This window comes from Cinclus cinclus, chromosome 1, assembly GCF_963662255.1.
Source record: "Cinclus cinclus chromosome 1, bCinCin1.1, whole genome shotgun sequence".
Lineage (NCBI taxonomy): Eukaryota > Metazoa > Chordata > Aves > Passeriformes > Cinclidae > Cinclus > Cinclus cinclus.
Window position 1 is genome coordinate 34,597,827 of NC_085046.1, and position 24,078 is coordinate 34,621,904.

General features: G+C 37.5%; 1 protein-coding gene across 4 annotated transcripts; it reads right to left on the reverse strand.

Moving 5' to 3' along the window:
• Nucleotides 1-2,949: 2,949 nt before the first annotated feature.
• HACL1 (2-hydroxyacyl-CoA lyase 1) lies at nucleotides 2,950-23,886 on the reverse strand. Of its 4 annotated transcripts, XM_062496074.1 has the most exons (17): nucleotides 23,811-23,886; nucleotides 22,720-22,824; nucleotides 19,183-19,223; nucleotides 18,543-18,623; nucleotides 15,832-15,904; nucleotides 15,242-15,319; nucleotides 14,172-14,266; nucleotides 13,645-13,757; nucleotides 11,919-12,054; nucleotides 10,645-10,750; nucleotides 9,215-9,298; nucleotides 8,822-8,923; nucleotides 7,752-7,906; nucleotides 6,472-6,630; nucleotides 6,070-6,177; nucleotides 5,271-5,457; nucleotides 2,950-4,855 (listed from the first exon to the last, which is right to left on the reverse strand). In XM_062496074.1, exons 1-17 carry the CDS (start codon nucleotides 23,865-23,867, stop codon nucleotides 4,823-4,825), a joined length of 1,713 nt encoding a protein of 570 aa, XP_062352058.1. In that variant the 5' UTR covers nucleotides 23,868-23,886; the 3' UTR covers nucleotides 2,950-4,822. The 4 variants fall into 4 exon arrangements, with proteins under 4 accessions (XP_062352058.1, XP_062352066.1, XP_062352075.1 ...); XM_062496082.1 differs by lacking the exon at nucleotides 18,543-18,623; XM_062496091.1 differs by lacking the exons at nucleotides 8,822-8,923; nucleotides 15,242-15,319.
• Nucleotides 23,887-24,078: the final 192 nt, after the last annotated feature.

Consider the following 24,078-nt stretch of genomic DNA (forward strand, 5'->3'; position numbering starts at 1 on the left):
GGTATCAGCACATCCTAGCACCAAAGCTTATAAAATGCCATACATGCACATTGTCTTAATGACAATGCCAAGGAGACATAAGACAAATCCTTCAGACACTTAGGAAAGAGCATATTAAAAAAAGTTTTTAATGTGAAGATTTCATCAAAGAGGCACCTACATTGTGGAGCTCTAGCTTGGATCCCTGGGTGTGTGTTGACATCACATCACTTCTAGAGATGCAAGGTGATGCAGAGGTAGGCAAACCCACACAGGAGAACTGGATGGCTTCTCTGTCCAACTGTTTTCTTCTCAGGTAGGCCTGCAGGTTACGACAAGTTTCATGCTGCAACAGCTGCAGGTAGTAACTGCACAAAATTCTTGCCCAAGAACAGCAATTGCTTTCTGGAATGAAGAGCCACAAAAACTTAAGATTGCTGTATAGGCTGGAGATGTAAAAAGGCTTATGTGAGTCTTCCACTGTCTTCCTCATGTGGTAATATTACCAGCACTAAGTACTAGAGGAAATCTCCCATCACTTATGTGCAAAGATGTTCTAAGCTGCTTACATTTATGTGATCTTGGCCATTTATACAATCCTAGATAAGATTCTAATCCATTTCCTCAGCTCTCAAGTACAGCAATTCATATCCCGTCTTCAAAAGCATCCCTTCTCGCTATCCAGTCTAGAATTTGATCATGGTATTATACAAATAATTGCTAGTTAGATTGCTCAGACATTCTATAGCTGACAAAAAGAAAAATAATTCTAGATTAAAATATGCAACATTTTCAGTAGCACACTTTCTTGCTTTTTCTATCACCCACTAGAAAAGACTGATGAAACTTAAAATTTCTTAAGCATATTGATTTTAGCAATAAAAAAAAGTTCATTAACTTTACTTATTTCATCACTACTTCAGGCATGTTACAGGTTCCTGGAAAGAACAGACACTGAAATAACTCATTTATATTAGCACGTGCCATAATTTTCTGGAGGGGTCTGCTTTACTGAGGGCCTTTTTATAGCTTGTCCATCTGGTTTCAATAACCTGATCAAAAGAAACAACAAATGTCTCCTTCAGAATAGCTGTTTCTGACTCATTTCAATATTCAGTTATAAGTAAATCAATCGACAGAAGTCACATTGCCAGTCTGCCATACAGAAGAGCAGCTCTGTCACCTGCTCTGACCTCAGAACATTACTCTCTCCTCTAGGCACAGCCATCAAGCTCTTTAAACAGCCTAAAAAGAGCTGCAGGGGGGATTTTGATTACAACATATAAAATAACAGGTAGTCAGTGCAGAAGACATATTCTTGATAAGATTTTACCACGCTTCCAGCCAGTGTGTGCTTGGTGCCTGTGGATCCGGAGTGGCTGACCTGGAGATGCATTGCTGCTTGTTTTATGTGCACTTTGGCTTTTGAAGGAGTGCTTAAAACCAAATCTGGCCAGACCAAACCTACACCTGACTCCTCATTAAAATGGATATGTGCCATGTGGCCACAACAACTGAAGGCAAGCAGACATGCTGCAAACCCAAACGCTCACAAGGCAGAGCCTATGGAATTCACTGCAGACTGAAGGTGGAACACAATTACTGAGCAGTTTGGAATTATTGCAAAGTAAACCTGTCTGCAAGCTGAGCACACAAGGGGCTGCAAGAACACATACTCAACACTTTATGCTATTTTGTGAGGTGCTGAGACAGTAACAAACCTGACCTCTTACCTCAGGTGGTTGGAGCATGGTGCTAATAATGCCAGGGTTGGGGATTTGATCCCTGTGGACTACCCACTTAAGAGTTGGATTGGATGATCCTTCTGGGTCCTTTCCAACTCAGAATGTTCTGTGATTCCACAGTTCTTATTTCTCATACCTCATTTTCTCATTCAAATTCTCATTCTCATTTTTTTGTGGCTCCTCTTTGTTTCACCTCTGGTCCCACAGTAAAATTACCAGCTGGGTTTTGGACATCTCTGTACTACTTTTCCTGTACCATTTGTTGGACCCATGTTTCAGCCCCTTTCACATCTTTGAAAAAGACCAGTGCTGCTGGACTGAATTTTGGGCTTCCTAATCCCAAGAACTGAGCAGGCCCCTGCTAGAAAAGTTTTCACAGGCACTGGACTAATGATTAATGGAGGGCACCCAGAACATGTACAGCAAGTATTTCAAGTATTCTTGATTGACCTGAAAACCATAAGAGACTCAGAACTGCATCTTATTTAAACACAAACTTCTCCTGACATGCCCCAGTAAATTACACTTGGTATCTCTTTCACTGCATCTTCCCTCAGCTGAGGCCCAGATATTTTCTTCTTGAGTCTGTTCATATCTTTAGTTTCAAGTTCTGACATTGAAGGAAAACTTCCAGTTGGGTAAAGCCACGTGTGTCACAGCATTCTTCAAGCTTACATCATCTGTAATTTTTGAATCCTTTTAATAAAATTAGGACATTTCAGAGACAGCTTGTTTCTGTCTCATCTTTGAAACTGTTCTCTTTCATGCCATTTCATTTGCCTAACCCTCCCCTTAGATTAACTCCATTATATAAAACAATACTAAGCAAGTAAGCTCTATAAACAAAAGCAGCAGACATTTCACTCTCCTAGGTTTTACAATGAAATCGTGCCCTCTCATGTCAAAATCCAAAATCATTACAGCCTAAGAAATTCTGTTATATCATGGTATTATGTGTATTTTAAAGCAATAAGAAATGCAGTGTTAATTCTTTCTTAAGTTTCTTTAAAGCTTAATGAAATCCAAACTGATGTTATCAATTAGGTTACCACTTCCCCACAGTTTCAAATTCTTTGCTTTCCATTTTTCCACATCTTGACTTATTCAAATAAATTGTGCACGTTATTGTAGTTATTCAACAACATTTTGGGAAATCAAATGTAAGCCTATTTACAAGAGATGACACCAAATGCTGACATAATTCAAATACTCTCATTAAAGGAGAAACAGCATGGAAATCACTTTTTATTAATTTTCAAGTATAAAACAGTAATTTCTACATTTGCTTATCCAATGCAAATTATCTCCCCTGTGGTCAGTTCCAGCATTAACTCTTACAGATATTTTACACCATCATAACAGATTGTACTTAATCACCGAAACATATAAAATTAATCTGTGAGACAAGAAGAAGAATGAAACAAAATATCAAGATTCAACACTGTTTCATCTTGCAGAGAGAAAACACAGCAATCCAGCAGCCTTAAATTTTTTTGTGAGCTGTATCCATTCTAGGATTTTATCCTTTTGCACTTCAGATTATTTCAAATATTATTTCTTTCACGTATTATCTCCCTGTACTAGTGTGCAGAGACATTCCTACATTCCTCTGCCTAGCAGTAACCCATTCCCTTGGGTCAGACCCAAACTAAAGTGCCAGACCCAATAAGTCAACCCTTTTGCAACAAACCTGACTGTAGTCCATGATCCCCTGCCAGCCCAGTCCTTCCTCTCCTTAGATCAAGTGCATTCTACTAGATAACTAACACTTACTGACAGTGGAATAATAGAAAATAAAGTAAGCAAAACCCAAATCAGAAACAGAATATTCCTTTTTGTGCATGTAACAAAGAACCTGTGCATTTAAGAACAGATATAAATATAAAGTAATCTGTTTATAGAGTACACTGCATAGTAGCTGCTGTAGGTCATGACAGAAGCATAGACAAAGAGCTACTTAATTTTTAAAGTCTGAATTCTAAGCCAGATTGTCAGGTGCAGCAACAAATTAAAATACAGTAGACAGAATGCCAGGCAAGCCAAATATCTGCTTTAAATGTTACCTCCGCATCACATTGCAGGTGGGACTCCAGGTTTCTATACAGTTACATGAAGAACATTTTTTTCTACAATTAACCAGCCACAGCACAGACACTGCTGGTTGCTTTGTGATGCCAGCCATAATGAGCATTATGCTTCAGTCTGTTTTTACTGTTGTTGTTCTGGTGAGGGATTTTTTAAAATTTTGCTTTCATTTCGGGTTTTTTTTTTTTGGTGGTCTTTGTTGGTGTCACTGAAGATATTTCAGTGGTGGTAATGTTTTGTTTAAGATGCTTCTGATTTACAATCTATTCATACTGGAAATCTCACTAATAAATATGGCCACATTTTCAGTCTACAGACATGGTGGTGTCTGTGAAGAGCTAAGCTTCAAACAAAAATCCAGGATTTTCTTTTCCTACAATCATCATAATTTCCAGTTAGTAAAAACAAATTCAGTAGACAGAAGCTTAGCCCTTGCGTAAGTCTTGCATTTTTAGCACACTACTTCTACATTCAGAAAAAGCTGAAAAATCAATCTGTAAAATTAGGAAGCTACTACCAATGCAATGGGCTTTGATGCATAATTAGGCCAATCAGGAATTATTCACAAGATGCTTTGGTTTGATCCTTAGAGGACAAAGTTTTTAACAAATAGAATGGTGGTGTGGTTGGTTAAAAATCAAGCTACTATAACTGTAGACTGTCAGATGCTTCTATGTTTCAGACAGCATAAAACCCTCACTTTATTCTGTTCAAACTGAACATTCAAGATTTTAATTCACAAATAATGGGTATTACTCTGAGTAAAAGAAAAAGTATATAATTTTATCATCAGTGTTGTGTACAATCTGCTAGAAGGCCTGGTATTGTCACGTGTGCCTTTCTCATTTTACAATTACATAATTTCAGCATTTAAAGATTCCTCTAAAAGCAGTTCTAAAACCCCGCTTTGTTCCAATGGCTTTGCAAAATACAGTTGTATCAGTTCCACTTCCAGAAAACAATTCAGTTTTGTTTAACACGCTGCTGTGCGCCACCATCATCTTCCTCTTCTACTACAGGTTAGAACGAGTCAGCCAGGGAAATTCCTGGAAGCAAAAAAACAAAAAAAACCAACACAAAATAAAAACCACATCAGAATGGGCAAACAGTAAGAGGAACAGTTAACTACCAGAGGGAATCCACAGGATATAAAGACTGCTCAAAAACGTCTCATCTCCTTTGGTCTAGAATGAAAAGGAATAACCTTAAATTCTGGAAACTGTCATTAAGGACACTATACATTAATAACAGCCAGTGGGGAAAAATCCCAAACAAGCAGATAGCAAGGAAAGCAGATGGCATGGTGTGAAAGGACCTATTTTCTCCATCTCCCAAACATAAGAACAATCTTTCTGCCTTGCAAACATCTGTCTCCTCTGTGGTTTAGGTGATAGTCCCTAAGGTTTTCAGAAGCTCACCACCATGAAACTTGCAGAAAAAGAAAGGAAAACACATACGTACCTGTTTCTTTCTCTCAGACTGTGGATCAATCATTACATTTATAAGAGAAGGTGTTTGCTTGTCAGTCACACTTGCTTTCAGAGCATTCTGCAACTCTTCCGGTGTTTTAACAAAATATCCTTTACCTCCAAAGGCAGACATAATTTTCTCATAGTGGGCATTTGGCAGGAGAGAAACAGGAGGTACACTGTAACAGAATGGAAAACATGATTAATGGCATGGGAAAACTGCCAGGCTGACTAATTCAATTACTTTAGCACCAATTTTAAAGTGCAAGATGATTATTGTGCTGGTCTGATGAATTCTTCTGGGCTGAAAGAACTATGGTTCCTGCATCACCTAAGATGTGTTTATAGGGTACCATACTAATTTTTATCTTGTGGGGACATTCCTCAGCAAAGCTTTAGCCTAGTTCTCTTTGTACAGAGATTGCAGCTCAGAAGCAGAAGTCCTGTGTAAACTCAGAACTCAAGTCTCAGGTAATTTTGAAGATTATCAGGATTTTGAACGTTAGTCCACTGTGAACTCTGTCCTGTGTGGGCTGAACTGCTGCAGGAACCTGAGAAAACTAATAGAGAATCATCTCTCTGCTGCACTGTTGTGCAAACAGTAGGCTGGAATAGGCTGTTTGGCTGCTTGCTTTTGGTAACTGGTTCTTACTTACATGAAACTTAACCCAGGGCTAAATTGATTTTATAAAAGTAGTTTTAATCTGGATCACAAAGCATTAAAAATTAAGAGAATTACCATTTTGGTCACTTTTTCCATAGTTAACAGGACATACTTTGAAGATGCTTACCATGTAGCAGGGTCACCAAACTTTAACATCTCCTCCCAGGAATTTGCATCCAAACCAGTGTAAATCCCATTGTTGTTTACTACGATAATCAGGATTGGCAAATTGTATCTAAAAAAAGACACATTTGGAAGAATTCTGAAATACTTGTCTCCTTCTGTAAGTTGTTAAGAGTGCAATTTTCTTTGCAAGCAAAAAGAAAAAGAAACATGTCCATCTGAAATATGATTTAATCATCACTGGTAAAGCAGTAGATCACAACAACATAAAAAATGAGCATGTATGTTTTTTGGCTTGTTTTCATGTGTTTTATGCATACTCCACCTACCAGCAGTTAAAAGTCTTCTAGTTAGAGTGACCCTGAAGAGCATCTTCTCGAGCCAAAAAAAACAAAAAACCACTTACCTGCAGATAGTCTCCACCTCCATCCCAGAAAATCCAAAAGCACTATCCCCTTCTATGCAGACAACTCGCCTTCCAGGTGTGTGGTCTCTGGCTACCATTGCAGCTGCTATGGCAAAACCCAGCCCCACTCCCATGGTTCCAAAAGTGCCTGCATCAAGCCTAAAGAGAGAATACAGAATTACTATCCCTTTATTTCTACTCAATCTTCTCTTCCATTAATCCATGGTGCCTTACTTTCACTTTTAATACTTTGCCATATAGTATTCAAATACTGTTTTATAAAGAATTGGTATAAAGAGATCCCACATGTAGAGATTATTATATTCAGCCAAACATTTCATAAAGCTGCAAATGTTTTAAGTGATAGAAACATATTGGAAATCAAATTAAAATGAAAAACTCTTGCACACTAGTGCTACAATAAAGAACTATTCTCATATGCTTTTAGCTTGCATAGTAACAGTATTTCAAAAACATTCAATTATTGTAGAGACAGACAACATGAAATATTTCTATATTTAATTCACTGGAAATATAACTATTAGTCTGAAAGCCATTGATTAAATACTGCTGTCCAAATTTTAGTCTTCTGTTCAACCACTTGGAATCAAATTGAAAGCTATAATTTAGTTAGATCTTTTCAGTCAGAAGCCCATAATGGATACAAAAGTACATAAAGCACTAGATTATTCTAGGGTTAACTGCTCAAATTTGCTTTCAGATATGTGCAGTGCAGTCTGAAGAGACAACCAGCAACATTACTGTGTCCCCCAGCTGTACTGGAAGTACATGGGTTTTCCTGGTTGCTGGTTTTGGTTTTTTTTGCAAAGCAGTATTTTGAGTACCCGCATCTTAGGCATGCATGAAAGCATGCCCAATATATAATCCAATTATCAAGTTTTCCCCATTTTTAAGCGTTCCACAGAAAAACTCTTCACATGAATTCTTTTCAACATGAGAATCCCAAAGATTGTTTTTATTTTTCATCAATATTTACCACAGATTCAGAACACAGAAACAAACATCTAAGTCAGGGAATTGAACACAATGTTCAACACTCACTTTCCACAAGAGAGAGAATAGCTAGCACCATTCTGCTGCAGAGCATGCAGAGAATTGTTAAAATCTATGATAGGACATCAGTACGCGAGTGGAAAACCTTCCTTAATTCCTCTCTCAACATATTATACTTCTGTTTTCCAAACCATTATTCCTCTTAGCTAAATGAAAACATTTATGCAGCAATGTAACCCGCTGAGTCAGAACAAAAGATACCACACCTTTGACGGGGACAGAAATTTGGAAGCATAGTTCGTCCAATGTCCATGGTATTTGCTCCCTCACTTACTAAAATGCAGTCCTTGGGTATCAGTTCTCTGATGTGATGAAAGACTGTATAATAATTCATAGGCAGAGACTTCTGTAATGCTAATCCCTTAAAAAGAAAATATATTAGTAACTCACATAAATACATTTAAGGTGCAAAACAGAGACACAAATAATAATGATGGAAATGAAAATACACTCTGCTAGGTAAGGCTGGAGTATTTGGTTTTCCACACACTACATCAAAGTCACTCCTTCTGTATCTACCCTGGTGACACAACATTTTTATCAGAGGCTCAACAAGCTCAGCAACCTTTCAATGGTCTATCATTAGCAGAAGATATTAAAACTCAGTTTAACCCAAGAGGCACATGAATTTTTTCTGCACCCAGGTTTGACTATTGACAACCCTAAGTGAGTTGTCATCTGTGTGCTGGGAGGCAATTCAAAAAAGCAATCTGCTAGAACGAATTTATTTTAGATCCCAGTCTTGGGAACATGCATCTGAAGTTGCAGAATATGAGTTACATAAAGTTAGGTTTATACCAAGCATCTGTGGTCTCGGTCCTAACAGCTACTAGCTTTTAGCATAGATTAAACCTAGACCAGCATTGCTGAACTGCACAATTACAAACAATGATTACAATTAGAAGAAAAATAAGAATTTGTCCACTTGGAGTACTTGGAGTATCTGTCCATTGCTTAGAAGTCACTATATATAGTACACTATAATACAGCAGCTCTGGCTGTGGTCTTCTACTAATGGCTTTAAGAATCCAATCCCAAAGTGTAATGATTTCTAGTTTGAATTTGTACAAAACCATGGACTGCTTAACCTCTAAGGTTTACAGTTCCTAAACATAAGAAGAGTAAGCCTATACCAAAATGGTACAAATTTTCAACGTCTGGGTGACTTTACTGAGAAATAATTGATGAGGTTGGATAAAAAACCAGTTAGAAAACTGACAATGCATCCATGCCTGTTACAGCAAGAAACCATTTAATTTCTTTAATGTCATACTACCTTTGATCTTTCCTCATTGTTCTTTATTTTCACCCTTAGTTTCTGCCACCACTCTGAATTAGAAGGGTATTTCCATGATCTTTTGGTGAATTCTTCTAAGAGCTGGAACAATATTGAAATGTTGCAGAGGGGTCTTTCAACATGTTAAAAAGACAACAAAAGCATCAATAACAACATTATCACGAACAATCCCAGCACAACTACAGTAACAATAATGAGAATTTTAAACATATAATTGAGAATAGACTGGATATACAATGTGAATATACTGCCTGAAAATGGTTTTCCTTGAACAGTTGGGTTTTTTTTTCCTTTTCTTTTTAGCTGGCAACTTACTTCACATGAATCAGAGGAAATTGAGGACAAAACCAGAGGACACGGGACATTACGTACCTGCTCAGTCACAGTGTTTATGTCACCTAATAAAGCTGCAGCTGGCCTTACATTATTCCCCAGCTCTTCTGCACAAATGTCAATCTATTTCAAAAATAAGGACAACCATTTACTCAAGGATATTAAGGAAAACTTTTTTTTTTCAGTTCAAGTGAGGAACAAGGCCTAACATACATAGATGTCTTAACACTGTCTTCATACTTTATTTGGCTGCACAGGTAACTTCCCTGGACGTGATATCAGGAAACCCTTTTTACAAAGTAAAACACTATGGTGCATACTTATTTTAATAAAAATTCATATATATCCTTAAAATTCATATTTATCCTTGCTTCTTTCCAGTCCTGCAGATACTGTAGAACTTTGTCACAATATTGTATGAGAGCTAAGAATCTAGGCCCAGGTATACCCATGAAGTCTATACAAAGCAGCAATTTCTTCACTGAGAAAACTGTATGCTACTTGATAGTAAGAATTTAGTTAGCATGAAGAAACTGAAACATAAGTTGCAGCTACTGAAGCAAATCTATCAGTGACGCATGAGCCCTCTAAGGTTACATAAACTGTTACTTTTCACCAGGTCATACAGACTATGAACTAACTTAGTATTTTAATACAAATCTCTGATAGTAAAAAAAAAATTAGATGAAAAGATATTTTCTTTAATTTTTTTTTAGGAAGAGGAAACACAAAATACATATTATTTGCAAAAATAGTATTTGCAATAATAAGGTGTATTTTTAAAAATTTAGCTTAAAAATTAATGCCATTGCAAAGTTTGGAACTTTAGACTATGTTCCAGGTCAGTGTAAGCAGGACAGCCAACATCTTGGATCAACTACTACCATTTGATCACAGACTCTTGGGGAGGTGATTTTAAGGCCACCATTTAAAGACTTCTCTTTCTAAGAGCTGGCAGACTGTCAAATGCATTAATTAGTTAAATAGTCTTTCTTCCTCTTATTTACTTTCCAAGTGAATGAGCTCTTACATTATGACAGGATCTGAAAGCAGTTGTTCTTCAGAAAAATTCAGCCAAGACAGCAGTACGAAAGATTCCACAATTCTAAAGACAGTTTTCTTTCAATAGAAATTTCAGCGCTCCAAAGATCATAACAGTATTGTGAGTCTAACCCTGTATTAGTCAACTGTATGGAAATGTCTGCCCTCCTCATCACAGCAGTACCAAGCTCTTGATACTAGGAACAATATTGTAAACATTCTTAGAAAAAAATTAAGAAGTAAAAACAATAATTAAAGAGATCATAAGTATTTCTGGAGAATTACCATAACTATATGCACCACACAGCACTGACCATATGGCAGTACTTGCCCCATGAAATACATTACCAAAATAATTACAGTAATTGCTCTGGGCAATGTTAGAACACAGAAGACTTCCATTAAGTGATAATAATTTTCCTTCTTACCTGAATAACTTTTACATCCTGTCGATACCTTGGTGGAAGACCAAAATGCAAAATCCAATTCAACCTTGCACCAAGCAAGATTATTACATCAGCAAGCTGTAATGCCCTAATAAAGGGAAATGACAGAACCAGATAAAAAAATCACTATTACATTTAACAGTCTTTGCAAAATTAGAAGCAATCTTACCCACCACAGCAAACCCCAGAATATACATATAATTTGTCTTTCCTCTAAGCTACTTGCTTAGCCCCAAAACCCTGTATCCTTTTATACAGCCAATCACCAAGCCATTCTTGAGTTAAGGAACTTAGAGAAAATTAATTACTATTTTCATATTACACTGTATATAGGAAAGGAATCATTACGAGACCAACAAGATGTTAAAATGATGCTGAGGTTAAAGCAAAAGACTCACTATTGTGACACTGGCAACAGTAGGTGCCAAATTAAGATTGTATGTCTTAGTTTAGGAGATTGTACCTCCTAGGGCCTCTCAGTTTAGTCTCTCATTAATTTACCTTTCAGATAGGCAGACAATTATTTGGTATATTCTTTTATTCTCCATTCTTCCTAGCAGCATGCTTAACAGTGATAAAGCTAAGATGCTCAGCAATGGACAGCATTTTACTTTCAGAGTATATAAATGCTCCATCTGCAAACCAACTCTGGGCATATTCATACATAGTAGAGTTCTTAAGAGTCCATCCACATTAATTTTGCCAAAAGAGAAAAAAAAAAACCCCTGTTAAAAATTACATATTTAAACATAGCCTTTCAGTGTAGTTTGAAATATCTTACTTTTCTTTATAAATAAAGTGCAATTTAGTTATAGGGTATTGTAAACACCACAGAGAGATAACAGCTGGCAAAACTTCTGCTACAACATGGGCAGTTCAAGCTTTTCTTTATGGTGTTAAAGCAAAAAGAAGTAGTTTGTCTAGTGCACAAAGTTAAATGTTTAACATGAACTGTTTGCCAGCTCTGTTTTATGTTACGAAATACACACTAGCAACATTGATACATCTACCTGCCATAGGTTTCATCACTACAGAATATAATATATCTCAGTATCTTCCTGGTCAGCGTTCTAAAGTGATCCACTTAAATTTGTTGTCCCTTTCCCAGCAAGATCATTGGTGCTCTACAGTGAGGCACAAAACGTAGTTGAAAAAATTTTAGTGGTATGAATTTTCTCTTCCCTGGCATCTCTGGACCACCAAAATTCCTAGCTGTTTCTCAGCTGTTAGGATTAGAAGCTTTGCTTTATATTTACGTTGATCTTGCTGCAGCTACACAGTTTGGATGGTTATCAGGAACTACTCCTTTTGCCATTGGTGTAGGCAAAAAAGGCAGTCCACAAAGGTCCACCAACTTTCTGATGTTGTTTTCAGCATGTGAATAAGCAGCACCTGAATGAAATGAAAGACACTGCTTAATACTACAGAAACAAATTGTATTTGTTTGAACTTCAATTAAGCTGATTACATTATGGCAGAAAGAGTACTGTTTCCCATTATGAAAGCTGCCTGTTATTTTTCATTCTGAAGAATTCAAAATTAAAAATGCCAAATCACAGATATCTACGGTTTCATGTATTTTTGACAAAAAGTTTTGTTTCCTTAATGTTTTTGTAATACTTCAGCTGAACTGTTTTATCAATTTTTATGAATCAGGGCAGGAAGAAATAGGAGATCTTGTTTATTTAAAATGACATTTTTTTTAGTGAGTGAAGTTTGGTACTATGGGACAGAGACTTCTGCAGCAGCAACACAAGATGACCTTTACGTTGTGTCATGTCATTTCTTGCTTACCCCATGCATGCTGCTGTACCACATGCTCCATAACAACCTGCCCAAAGACTCTACCATAAGCCTTTAGTGAAAAGAAAGAAGCACAAACAAGTCCTTGCAAATGTGTATGTTTGTGCACACATTTCCTGTGATGCTGCAGCAGTACATGGCTGCTGAATTAAGCTTGCCCAGGCAACACGGAATAATTGCGCAATGGCTTGAATGTGTGAGTCTTAAATCCTGAAGAATATACTTTTGTAAATCTTCCAAAATGCTGCTAAGAACAATATATAGCACAAAGCCCAGGTATATTTGTTAAATATTCTCATTTGCTGACATCGACACAACAGGTGTGAATTTTCCCTTTCAAACAATACCCTTTTCTTCATGTGTATCCAGAGAGAAAAAAAACAACATAGTCTCTTCTGATCTACATTCTGTTTTCAATTTCATTACCTAATCATTCATAAGATCCATCTAATTTCAATCACTGCACTCCCTAATTAAACACAGAGATCATTCCCCACATCTGCAGAAAAACAGCCCGGGTTAAATGAGCTGGTTATTTTAATTCTGTTCCTAGCTGACCTGTAACTTCAACAGAAACACCACTGCTCTGGTTAACACTCCACAAGGAGGCACAAAAGAAATGAACCAGCACAGAGAATAATTACCCTTTATCTCCAGGAACTGATTACACTGGCAGAGTACAATGAAAAGTCTGTAAAACAGCAACAGCAGCAGCACCTGCTGTGTTGTTGTATATCCCCACACAGGTAGGCTGACACTTTGAGCAAGAACCAAAAGAAAAATGACCTTTGGTTACTCTTGATTATTGCTATATATTCCAGAGCATCAGACAGAGAATTAAATTTAATAGAATTTAAATTGTTCAGAATTTTGGAAGTGATCCATTGGTATAGGCTCTTGGATTAAAGACAGCAGTTATCTGATTATTTTCTACATAAACTTGTATTTTATCAATTGATTTTTCTTTAAATTAGATGAGAAATAAACTATTACAGAAAAGAAAAAAAAATTGTAAAACCAGAGCAAATTTTAACATTAAATTCCAAAGAATTTGGTATTTTTACTATTGGCTGGTTTGTTTGTTTGACTAAAAAGAAGATGGATAACACTTCAGGGGAAAAGCAATCACTGTTCTTTTCCTGAACATGCACAGTTCAAAGCTACATCAAAACATTCTACCTTTGCCAATGATGAGCAGAGGCTGCTTGGAAAGAGCAATGATAGAGGCTGCTTTGGATACAGCAGAGTGTTCAGCCATGCTGACAGGAGGTGGCAGGCAGCATTCCATGTACCTGAAGCCAAGCAAAACAAGACAGGCTCTTTAAAAAATTCAAAACAAGAAATGCTGAAAGACAAAACCTATTGTTTAGCATAGAACTGCAGTGGCTACACACCATGTTACAGCATTTATTATAACAGGAAATATTTTTTTCAAAACAGGCTTTGAAGTTTTCCCTCCTTGTTTCTTTAATCTTGTAGGTAGTGTTGCTTCAGAGATTTACAGAGTGAAATCTTTATATTACCATATTAACTCATTCTTTTTTGCACATTTCATTACAAACTGTAATCTGTATCATGTTATGATGGAAAGTTACATTTAGAAGCTGGATTTTCTTGTTTCAGGAAAATAAAATATGAAATTAACCTATAAATTAATTATCTTTTGTTCAGTGACTTGAAAAATAATGAATGTAATCTTTACGCACTTGACAGAGCTCTTATTCACCTGAAGATTCACAAAATCCCCAGGTATGTCAATATAGCAGGAACCTGGACGACCATACATACTGGTTCTTACAGCCTAGAAAACATACAAACACAGTTTTAATCACTGTTTGACAGGATTTTAAAAATATTTATATTAGAAAAAGCAAGAAAACTCTTCTGTAGGCAGACAAGTTTCAGCACAGTCTCACTGTGCTGATTCATCAATAGTGGAAGCTCCCATGGATTGATTTATACCAACAAAATAAAGTTTTGGCAGCTATATATACTTTCTCTTATATACCAGCTGGAGCCTTTCACATGTACAGTATTAGACTCTAAATTCTTTGTTTAATTTGCCGTGAGACAACTGCATTATTAGCTGTTGTATGGAGATACAAAATTAAACATACATGCTGATTTCTACTTAAAGTAGCACAAATAGAGTAAAACCAAGAAAACCAATGTCTCCATTTCCTATTACTTTTGATCCCACTTCTTCTATTGCAGGTAGATGCTCTGCTGAATTTGCACTTCTGGAAACAGTATAACTGTATCCAGAATTTAGGCTGACATGGCTGAAGGGCAGCTACAGCAGTACCAAGAGGCTTTTCTAATCCTCTCTGAAGCACTGAGATAAGGATGTGTTTTCTCTCACCCCCAAAAAAAGCAATTACCAAACTCAAACCCTAAACACAACCATCTCCACTGCCCCCCTGCAAATCTCCTTCACATGACAGTGGAAAAACAGCTGAAGCATTACATTTCTAGTTATTGTATCTCTCCCTAAAAGCATTTATTTCACAAAAATTTTCCAACTCTGTCTGAAGCTAACAAAAACTACAGCAGGGATCTGTAGGCATCAGACTGGACTAGGATCTAGCTCTAGCCTATTCCATAGCATTGTTCATAAGGCAGAACCTCCCCACTTGTTAATTTACTCAATCAACCATCACCTCCTATCTGCCAGAGCAAATTAGTTAGAGTAACAACTATACAAAAATAAGCCCTCAAAACTTCAACAGCAGAGAGTTACCTGATATTCTGTTGTTAATTTTGTATTTTTTCATACCTTTTCAATAACTGCAGGAATAACTTCCAGGCTGCTTGGGCGAACAGAAAGTTTGTTGTACAGCCTGCCAGCTTCAACCTGAAAAAAGGCAAATAACCATTGTATTGATTTATCAAAGTGATTTGCTCATTTCCATCTCAATTCAATATGAATAAAATTAAAGAAATGCCAGATGAAAAGCAACAAGATGGAAACTTCCCCATAGAAAAATGCAGTAGCAGCTGATGAAATCTGTCAAAACCATACTCATTCCCTCGAGTGCTTAAGTTTTTTGGCTACATTTTTTTCCCTCCCCTATAAGCTGGTTTATTTTCTTGGACATTTTTCTTTTGTTCATCTCAGAACAAACAAAGGTAATTTATACTGGCTGAAAACCTAAAACAGAGTAAGAATTTCAACATGAGTAGGAATCCCAGGCAATCTGCTGTATTTACACAATGTCAATTTTAAACCAGTAGATGGAGCAAATCAACAGCATTTTAAGATCTGCAAGGAAATTTTAGTGTTTGGGATTGTTTTTTCTACCAATAATGAAGACACAAGAATTATTTAACTGAAACCTTCCTGTAGAAATCGGTATGTCTGTGTACCTGTGGGAATTCTTGAAAAGCTCCCATGGTCTCCTGATTTCTGTCAGAAGAACCTCCAATAACAATCAAAGGCCTAGAAAAGTATATTAAAAACCAAAAAACCCCCGTAAGTATACACACATCTATACAGCATCCACAGATCTCTACAATAGATACAGAAATGGATTCTAAGTATCAGAGTGTCAGCCAGTAGCCTTCCCAGCAGCTTTTGGGTCACCAGTTTTGGGACAATTTGGCCATATTAAGTGATAGAAGTTCTAAAACCAAATCCCATTGCAGGCAATTTTCACTGAAGCTAGATAACAGGGGTGACACAGCGGTTTGAGGGAATGACAACACCTAGTAAGTTAAAAAGTATTGATTGGTTCAAAAAATATTAAGATGTGTGTTTATGAATGGTATTGTAACAAGCAAAAGCACTAGAACTAAGAAACAAGCTAGGATATAATTTTTCAAAAAGATTGTTTTCTTTGTATACAATTTGGAACAGAGCAGAAGTTAGCTGGCTGAGAGCACAACTCTCTGCATTTTGTTTTTAGTTAAAAATCTCCAAAACCCAAAGAAACAGACAAAAAATTAACATGCCTGCAAGCAGTTCTGAACTTAAATTAGTTCACAGCTATGCAAGAAAGGCAGTATTACTTTAGAATGAGGGTTATACATTCCACAGGAGCACATTTTTATTGTGATTTCCACAAAATATAATTTTCCTACAGTGAATGAAAACCTATCTTTTATTCAAATTGTAGGTCAAGCTCCTTAAAATGCTAAGTGCTGAATCAACAGAATTAAGTTGTTTCAGTAATCTCCTTATTCATCCAGACTATATTGAAATGTTGGGTCTATGGCTTTCCAGGCTTTTTCTCTTAAACAATTCCTCTTAAGACATGGCCTTTCCTTTGACTACATTTATCTATACAATATATCAAACTGAAACATTTGCAGGGTATTCCAATGTATAATCCTAATTTTATCATTCATAAGACTCAGGGATATGTGTATCTAGATCCAAGCTTCATAACCAGGCCATTTCTCTGCCATAAATCAAAAATCTCAGTTAGAATCCCCTGGCACAGTGAAATGAGAACTTCAGGCTGTATCTTACCTTCATGAAAAATTGTTATGGAAAAATGTACTTGGTGACTGATCTACATATTTTATTCTGCTTATTCTCTCCCCTCAGCAAAATGATTATTACTAAGATTGTTTGACAGCAAAAAACCCTATGCTCCTCTCACTTGCCTTTTCCATATTTATTTAAATAGTTTGATGAACAAAGTAACTACTACTTTCCAATAATGAAATACAATTACAAAACTGGTCTAGTATTTAGAAAGCCAACTCCAACAGCTTTATCTTGAAAAGATTTGTTTTGCCCTTGAAGTTTTAAATAATTCTAACTAGAAGGAAGTTTTTTCCAACAGGAAATTACTGTGCTACTGTCACAATATTGCAGACATTTTGAAGAGCAGTGCTTAAAAATCAAGGCAAAAACAACAGTGAGACAGAAAGAACACTTAACTATAATGAAACTAATAATGGGAAATCTTATGGACTTGCAGAAGAACTTCAGGAAACTGAAAAAAAAAAATAACTGCAACTTCAGGGCAAGAGCATGGTACTTCAGCACGCTTGTGTTTACTCCAAATCTTACCAACTATCACACTCTTGTCTTTGGAGTCTACTGTCATAACCAGACTGAAGTACAAAATCTTGCTCAGTATGAGACAGGACAGGAGGCAGCAGCATGGCAGGTAATATTCAGTGTGAACTATCAAGAGGTTCTATCCTTGAAAAAGCAGTTTACCCTCAAAAATGTCTCCTGCAAATCCACAAGTAAATTACATGCACACTTATTTCTTATAACCAAACTCCTGACTGTTCAAAAGCAAGGTTTGCATATAATCTTCCTTTTCTAATCTAACGTCAAATAGTGACAGCAAAACTTTAGTCAATAACTAATTTTTTTAAAAATAATTCAAACATTAGAGGACTTTTTTCAAAATGTCAGACTTGATTTGTTAGTGTTCCCATTATTGAGCTTCCCTTGTCCATCAGCCACTGCTAATTCAGCGTTCCAGATCCCACTGTTCTGGAGCACATTATGTTCTGTGAACACATCTGCTTGGCATTGCCACAGCTTCTTCCCAAAATACCTCAGTACAGCTTTCTGAACAGCTTTCAGTGGCAGACCAGACAAAGCTGTCACATCTCAGTGAAGGCTTATAGGAGTAAATAGTATCCCTCTGTAAATAATTTAATTCAGTACTTAATTACTGCTCTAAATGTCTGTGTGAGGAGCAAATAGGGATTTCAACAATGCAGTTGTCAATTTATTCACATATGAAACACAGTAATTCAAAGGCAGTATGAATTTAAATGTAGGAAACACCTTTAAGATCATCTCCATGATCACAAAAGCATTACAGGCTAACATTGACTTCATTTTCAAACACATCCATACAACCAGTTATACTGGTAGATCTTCTAATATATACACAACAGGGTAGGACAAAGCTAAGAACTTTATCCATGAGCATACAAAAAAAGTAACTAAATTAATTTTAAGGTTGATAAAGGAAGAATTCTTTTCTCATAATCTACATGAAAGGGGAAAAAAGTTAAATATTAAATACTGTGTAGCTTAACATCTGAAACAAGTAACAACACACAATTATTGGAATTTTAAAGGGAAAATGCAGTTAAATTACCAGCAGTTAATGGTTGCATTTGCCATCCCACCAAGGGTGTGCAAGAAACCTGGACCGGACACTGCAAGACACACTCCTGGTCTATACAGAAAATACAAGAAAGAAAAAGGAAGAGAGAAAAGGAAAGTGACCACAGGAAACACACACAAAAATAATCAACAAAAATTAGCAAGGTGCTGAAATATAAAATATTAAAGTTTTACTCATGTCACCAAAACTCATGAATGGCTAGGAATTTGTATGAATGACTAAAGGTAGACATGGAAATCAGAAACTGTGAAGCTGTATCAATCCAACCAGAAAAGCAAGTGAACAATTATATGCCATCCACACAGAAGAGGGCAATACACACAGGCTTATCCTAACACAGCTCCTGAATTCTTCTTATCACATTTGCTCTGCCATCTAATATTTATTTATATTCAATCTGGTAAACTTATGTTTGCAGTTTTCTCAAATGCACTTTATCAGCAGTTACCAATGAAGATAGCTCACACTGGATGAAATGCACCTGACTCAACACAAATTTTACTGAAATTTAATTCAGGCAGAGATACTTGTTATTCCAGGTTATGAGAAATAAAATGGTAATTCTCAACTAGTGAACATTTCTTAATAGATTTGCACACTCTTTACATACCTGCCAGTCAAATATCCAACAGCAGATGCAGCATAACAGGCCTGTTGAAAATACTGGAGTTAACGATACTATTACTATTATTATGTATACATTTAATGACATTTTGTTCACAACTTTCAACAAAAATACTGAAAATAAGCAGGTACAGATTCTTTCCTGACTATAAGAGCTTAAATATAAGTAACAGGTCCATTTCGCCCTTTCCAATATAAGATGTGTCCATGAAGATTAATGTGAAAAAATCTCAAGACTCTTTTCCACTTCTCTCCATATTTGAACCTCCTGTTGTTACAAGATATTACATTAGGATTATTTGCGATTCAAAAAAGAAAAAAAATCAACCAGATTTAAAAAAAAACCAACTAAAACCAGGGAAGAAAAACAAACAGAATGAAACACAAAACTTCTGCTTCCCACTGCCTTCTGGATGAACACAGAAGAAAATTGCAAGAGAAAGACAACAAGCAGAAATGCAGCCATTCTGAATTGTATTTCAGAAATACTGTATTTCAGAAATCAAGCAAAAGGTTGAAATCTCATACTGGAAGGAATAATTAGGTGATTTGAGATTGTCTTTTACAAGCTCAGCTGCTGAAATACTTCTCACTCCACTTCGGTACCACACATTTAAAGAAAAATTGTGTTTTGAATAAAAATCACAAAAGCAACATCTACACCATGTATTAGCATAATTGATCATCAGTTTTATTCGAGTATATTTTTAAGCTATTCCTGCAGTCATATTAAACATTTGGATATAAATTTCACTGGTAAAAAGACCATATCTGATGAAGAAGTTTACAGGTGACAACAGGACTCAAGAATTCACGTGACATTACCCACTCCCTCATATTTTCATACTCCTGTCTTGAAATCAGCAATTTTTAACACTTAATGGAAAAATAACTCATTTTGCAGTATTTTGTAATTTTTTTTAAAGTAAGCTTCTGGCCTTAGAACATGCCTCTTACATTTTTAGATAGAGTGGAGCTTTGATTTGAGTTATAATTGAGTACTCTAGTGATAAGATGCCCACTTGGGTTCCAGCTGTCATTATCAGAGGGCTCCCAAGCCTAATTCCCTTGACAGCTGTACCAACTCCAGCACACTGTATGCTCAAAACTAACTCAGGATACAAATATCAAGAGGTTGCTTTGAATATGTAGTGATAGTTATTCTTAAAGATTAAGAACTAACATGAACGATGTGTGTTGTTAACAAATACCCATACAGTTTTGAAGTTTAAAACTGATCTGGGTTATCAGTCTTTTAAAACAACTGCAGCAATATCTAATTATCCAAGGACAGATCAACAAAACACATGCCCCTGTGACATTGCAACACAGTTTTCACTGCTCAAAGGGCGTATACAGGTCAACTGCTCCTGGTAAACATGCCATGTTACAGGCCACAGCAGACCAGCTCATGAGTATTGGTAGTGCAACTTTCAGCTTCATGCTTTCATCAGGTATTTCTATTCAGCAGTTTAATGAGCTTTAAGGTTAGAATGAATCATTAAAGTTGGAAAAGACCTATATGATCACTGAGTCCCACCTGTGACCAAACACCATCTTGCCAACTGGCACATGGCACTAAGTGACTCCACCACCATCCTGGTGAGATTTTATTGGGTTTTAACTTGTTTATGGGCCCCTATTTCCTATGAACACTACTAATTCAAATTTTACCACTTCTACAGGGAAATCCTTTTGCTGCATCTAGCCTAGAAATAGGCTAGATGAGGTAGAAACTCAACCCCTGAAAAAAAACAACCCTTAGTTTTCCATATATCATATACAGCTGCCTTCACCAATAAAGGAGGCAGCTGTATACACATCCTCCACATCCAGACCACAAAACTGAGGCATTTAAAACTATGGCGTGTATACTGAGTATATCTTGAATATACTATATATAACCTTTCACCCTTTGCCAAGAAATTACTCTATCATTCACTGAGGATAAAGAGCAAACCAAAACTCATTATAAGATGCAACTTCATTCATCCTTTTTTGACTCCCCAAAGAAGAGAAATCCTGACATTTTGATATTAAAATTAGTCTTTGTGCTGTTTTTATTCCACTAAGCAAAAGCAGCTCATCATTTATCAGCAGAATGTTTTTTGTCTCCTTCATCCAGTAAAGAGTAATAAATAGAACAGCATCTCATTTGGCAGTGCAAAGCAATCTTCTCTGTTAATTACACACACATGTGAGGAAATTAATATTAATCATGTCAGTAACCACAGGTAAAACTACAATATTTGCTAGACAGCCTACAGGAATATAAAGATGGTGCTGAATTCCCAGTTCTTCAGAGACTCAAGTACACCTTATAAACATATTTGTATATATTTGCCCCTCTCATATGTTACAGATTTTCCATAGAGACACGCATCCATCTAAATTCTCACATTCCAATATAACAATGTAAGGATTAGACAGCAAAAACACACAGCTCACAACCACCTGATTTAGGAGAACTACTGTAACAACACTTTGTTGAGGACTGGGACAATCCAAAAGGTTATTAACTACATAAATTAAGAAAAGCTGGTAACTGCTGTGGATCAGGTATGGGAAGTTGCTGGTCGCTCTGCCACCAGTTCAGTAGCCAGCTCCCCATCTTGTGCAGCGACCCTTGGCGTATAAACCCAAGGTTATTATTTTCAACCTCAGACCACCCAAGAAACTACTGAGATTAAAGAGTTACTACTGTGGGAAACCAAACAAATGCAGAACTAGCTGCATAGCATCAAAATGCTGAGGAGTTTGGCTCTTAATTTCTGACACCTACACAATAAAGTTGATATATACATAAATAAGAGAGTCTAAGCATATGTTCATGGTTGATTTTGAGCGCTTGGAAGCATTGTTACTTTTTATGGTTTGCTGTTCTGTGAGCTTTTATAACATAGGGAAAAATACCTGCAATTATTTAAATTGTCAGAACAACTTTATCAATCAACAGGAACACTTTCCTCTTTGGGCTCTTAAGAACACCATGTAGATGGGGGCAAAAAAAGTAATGAGGTAGGTAATAAAGTCCTAAAAAGAACTAAAATACTAGCAGTTGGAGTGAGAATGATAATATTGGAAAATGTGTAGAAAGCTACAGAAAAGCCCTGGATGAGCATCTCAAAACCTGGCAGATAATATCTGACAATGTAGCACTTGAAGGAGATAACGTTGATAATTTTTTGTTCTCTATCACATGCTGTCTTTAAATTCCTTTTTTTTTTTTCTATCCTTGCCCCCTTATTGGAGAATGGCATTTTTAAATGGAAGATGATGTTGAGGTTTCTTAACAGAAAAGGAGGGGCCACTTTAAAATGGAAAAACAAGGGCTCAAAGAAATACTCAACCCAATGCACCAATGTTCTCAATTTTTCCAAAATCAGAGTGGATGCTCCTGTGTATGTTTTTTAAAGGAAAATTTAGAGACCACATTCTTTCTAGTAAGAAAACTTAAACTGGGTTTCATTCCATTGTAAAACAGTTAAGGAAAGGGCTGCTCCCACTGCAGATATATACTTACAGCTTGTTCATTTCTCATTCCCACATATTTTATTCCAACAGCCTGGGCTGCAATTGCGATTTCAGTGACTGGAATACCAACAATGCCAAACATGTATTCAATATTCTATAAAGAAAAATGTATGGAAAAGTCAGACTGTTTTTTCCTCAAAAGACAGCTTTAATAAGCACATGACAAACACGGACATGCTATCTACACAGGCAGTCTAAAACTAAAATGTAACATATATAATCACAGAGACACTCACAGGTCAGTGCGGAAACAGAGCTGCCATCAGCTGGTGTCTGCAGCTCAGCCCTCTGTGGTTGTGAAAGCCCTGGATTTTGGGAGTCTACAAGCAGTGGGACAAAGGTTCATGCCTCAGTCAAGGTGTGTTTGGTGCTTTTTGCTGAGCAATCCTTACCTGGGACATCTCTGCTATGTGACTTTGCTGATTCTCAGTGTGTCAGCTTCCTCTATTCAGAAAATGCCTCATGGCACCTTGTGTTTTCACACTTCCACGGAAAATTAACAGCAAAAAGCCTCCCAAAAATGGTTGGGAACGTACCGTGCCACAGAAACACAGAGCTAAAGAAGACTACGCTTATCTGGATTACAACTGAACTACTTTTCTATGTTTCACAGGCCAAACGCAAAGTCTTCTCCCAAGCGCCGTGCCAGGCCTGCAGCATCTCGAGTTCAGAGACAAGACAGAGCTTTCCTCGCTGTGCAGGAGGCGCAGGAGGCACATCCAGCTGGCACGGGGAGAGCTGCAGAGGAACCTCGGCATTGCTTGGTGGTAACGGGGGGGATCGGCTGAGCCGGGAACGGGGCAGGCTCTCCACAAGAAGGGAATCGGCGTCGGCCCGGGGAACGCCTCCCCGGGATCAGCAGCTCACGGCGGCGCCGGGGCCGGGCCGCTTCCAGGGCTGTGCGGCGGAACCTCCCTTCCTTTCCCTCCCTCCCTCCCTCCCACAAAGCGTCGGGGCGAGCCCTCTCCGTCCGGCCGCGGGGGAGCGGCAGCGCCGGTCGGGGTGAGTCCGGCCGCGCACATGCACTCGCTGCAGGCTATCCCGGCGCGCAGGCTGCCGGTCCCCGCCCCGCGTTCTTACTTGCGCCCTGAGGGCCTGGGCGATGATCTGCGCCCCGCTGACCGCCTCGCCCTCCATGTCGGCCCCGCCGCCCGCCTCCAACGGGCCGGGCCGGGCCGGGCGAAGGGCGCGCGCAGTGACTGACAGGCGGCTGGCCCAATCAGGCAACGGGTTCAAGGGACCCATCCCTGACCCTGCCGGCGGGCGGAGACCGGGACAGCTTCCTATTGGTCAGAGCGGGCAGCCAATCAGAGGCCTGGCGCCGGCCCTGCAGCGTGAGGCTCGCGGC

Coding starts and splice junctions, on each gene's coding strand:
- HACL1 (XM_062496074.1), bottom strand. CDS start 23,867: ATGGAGGGCGAGGCGGTCAGCGGGGCGCAGATCATCGCCCAGGCCCTC. Junction 19,224..22,719: donor GAATGAGAAATGAACAAGCT/GTAAGTATATAT, acceptor TATTTTCAACAG/GCCTGTTATGCTGCATCTGC. Junction 8,924..9,214: donor TAAACACTGTGACTGAGCAG/GTACGTAATGTC, acceptor ATATTGTTCCAG/CTCTTAGAAGAATTCACCAA.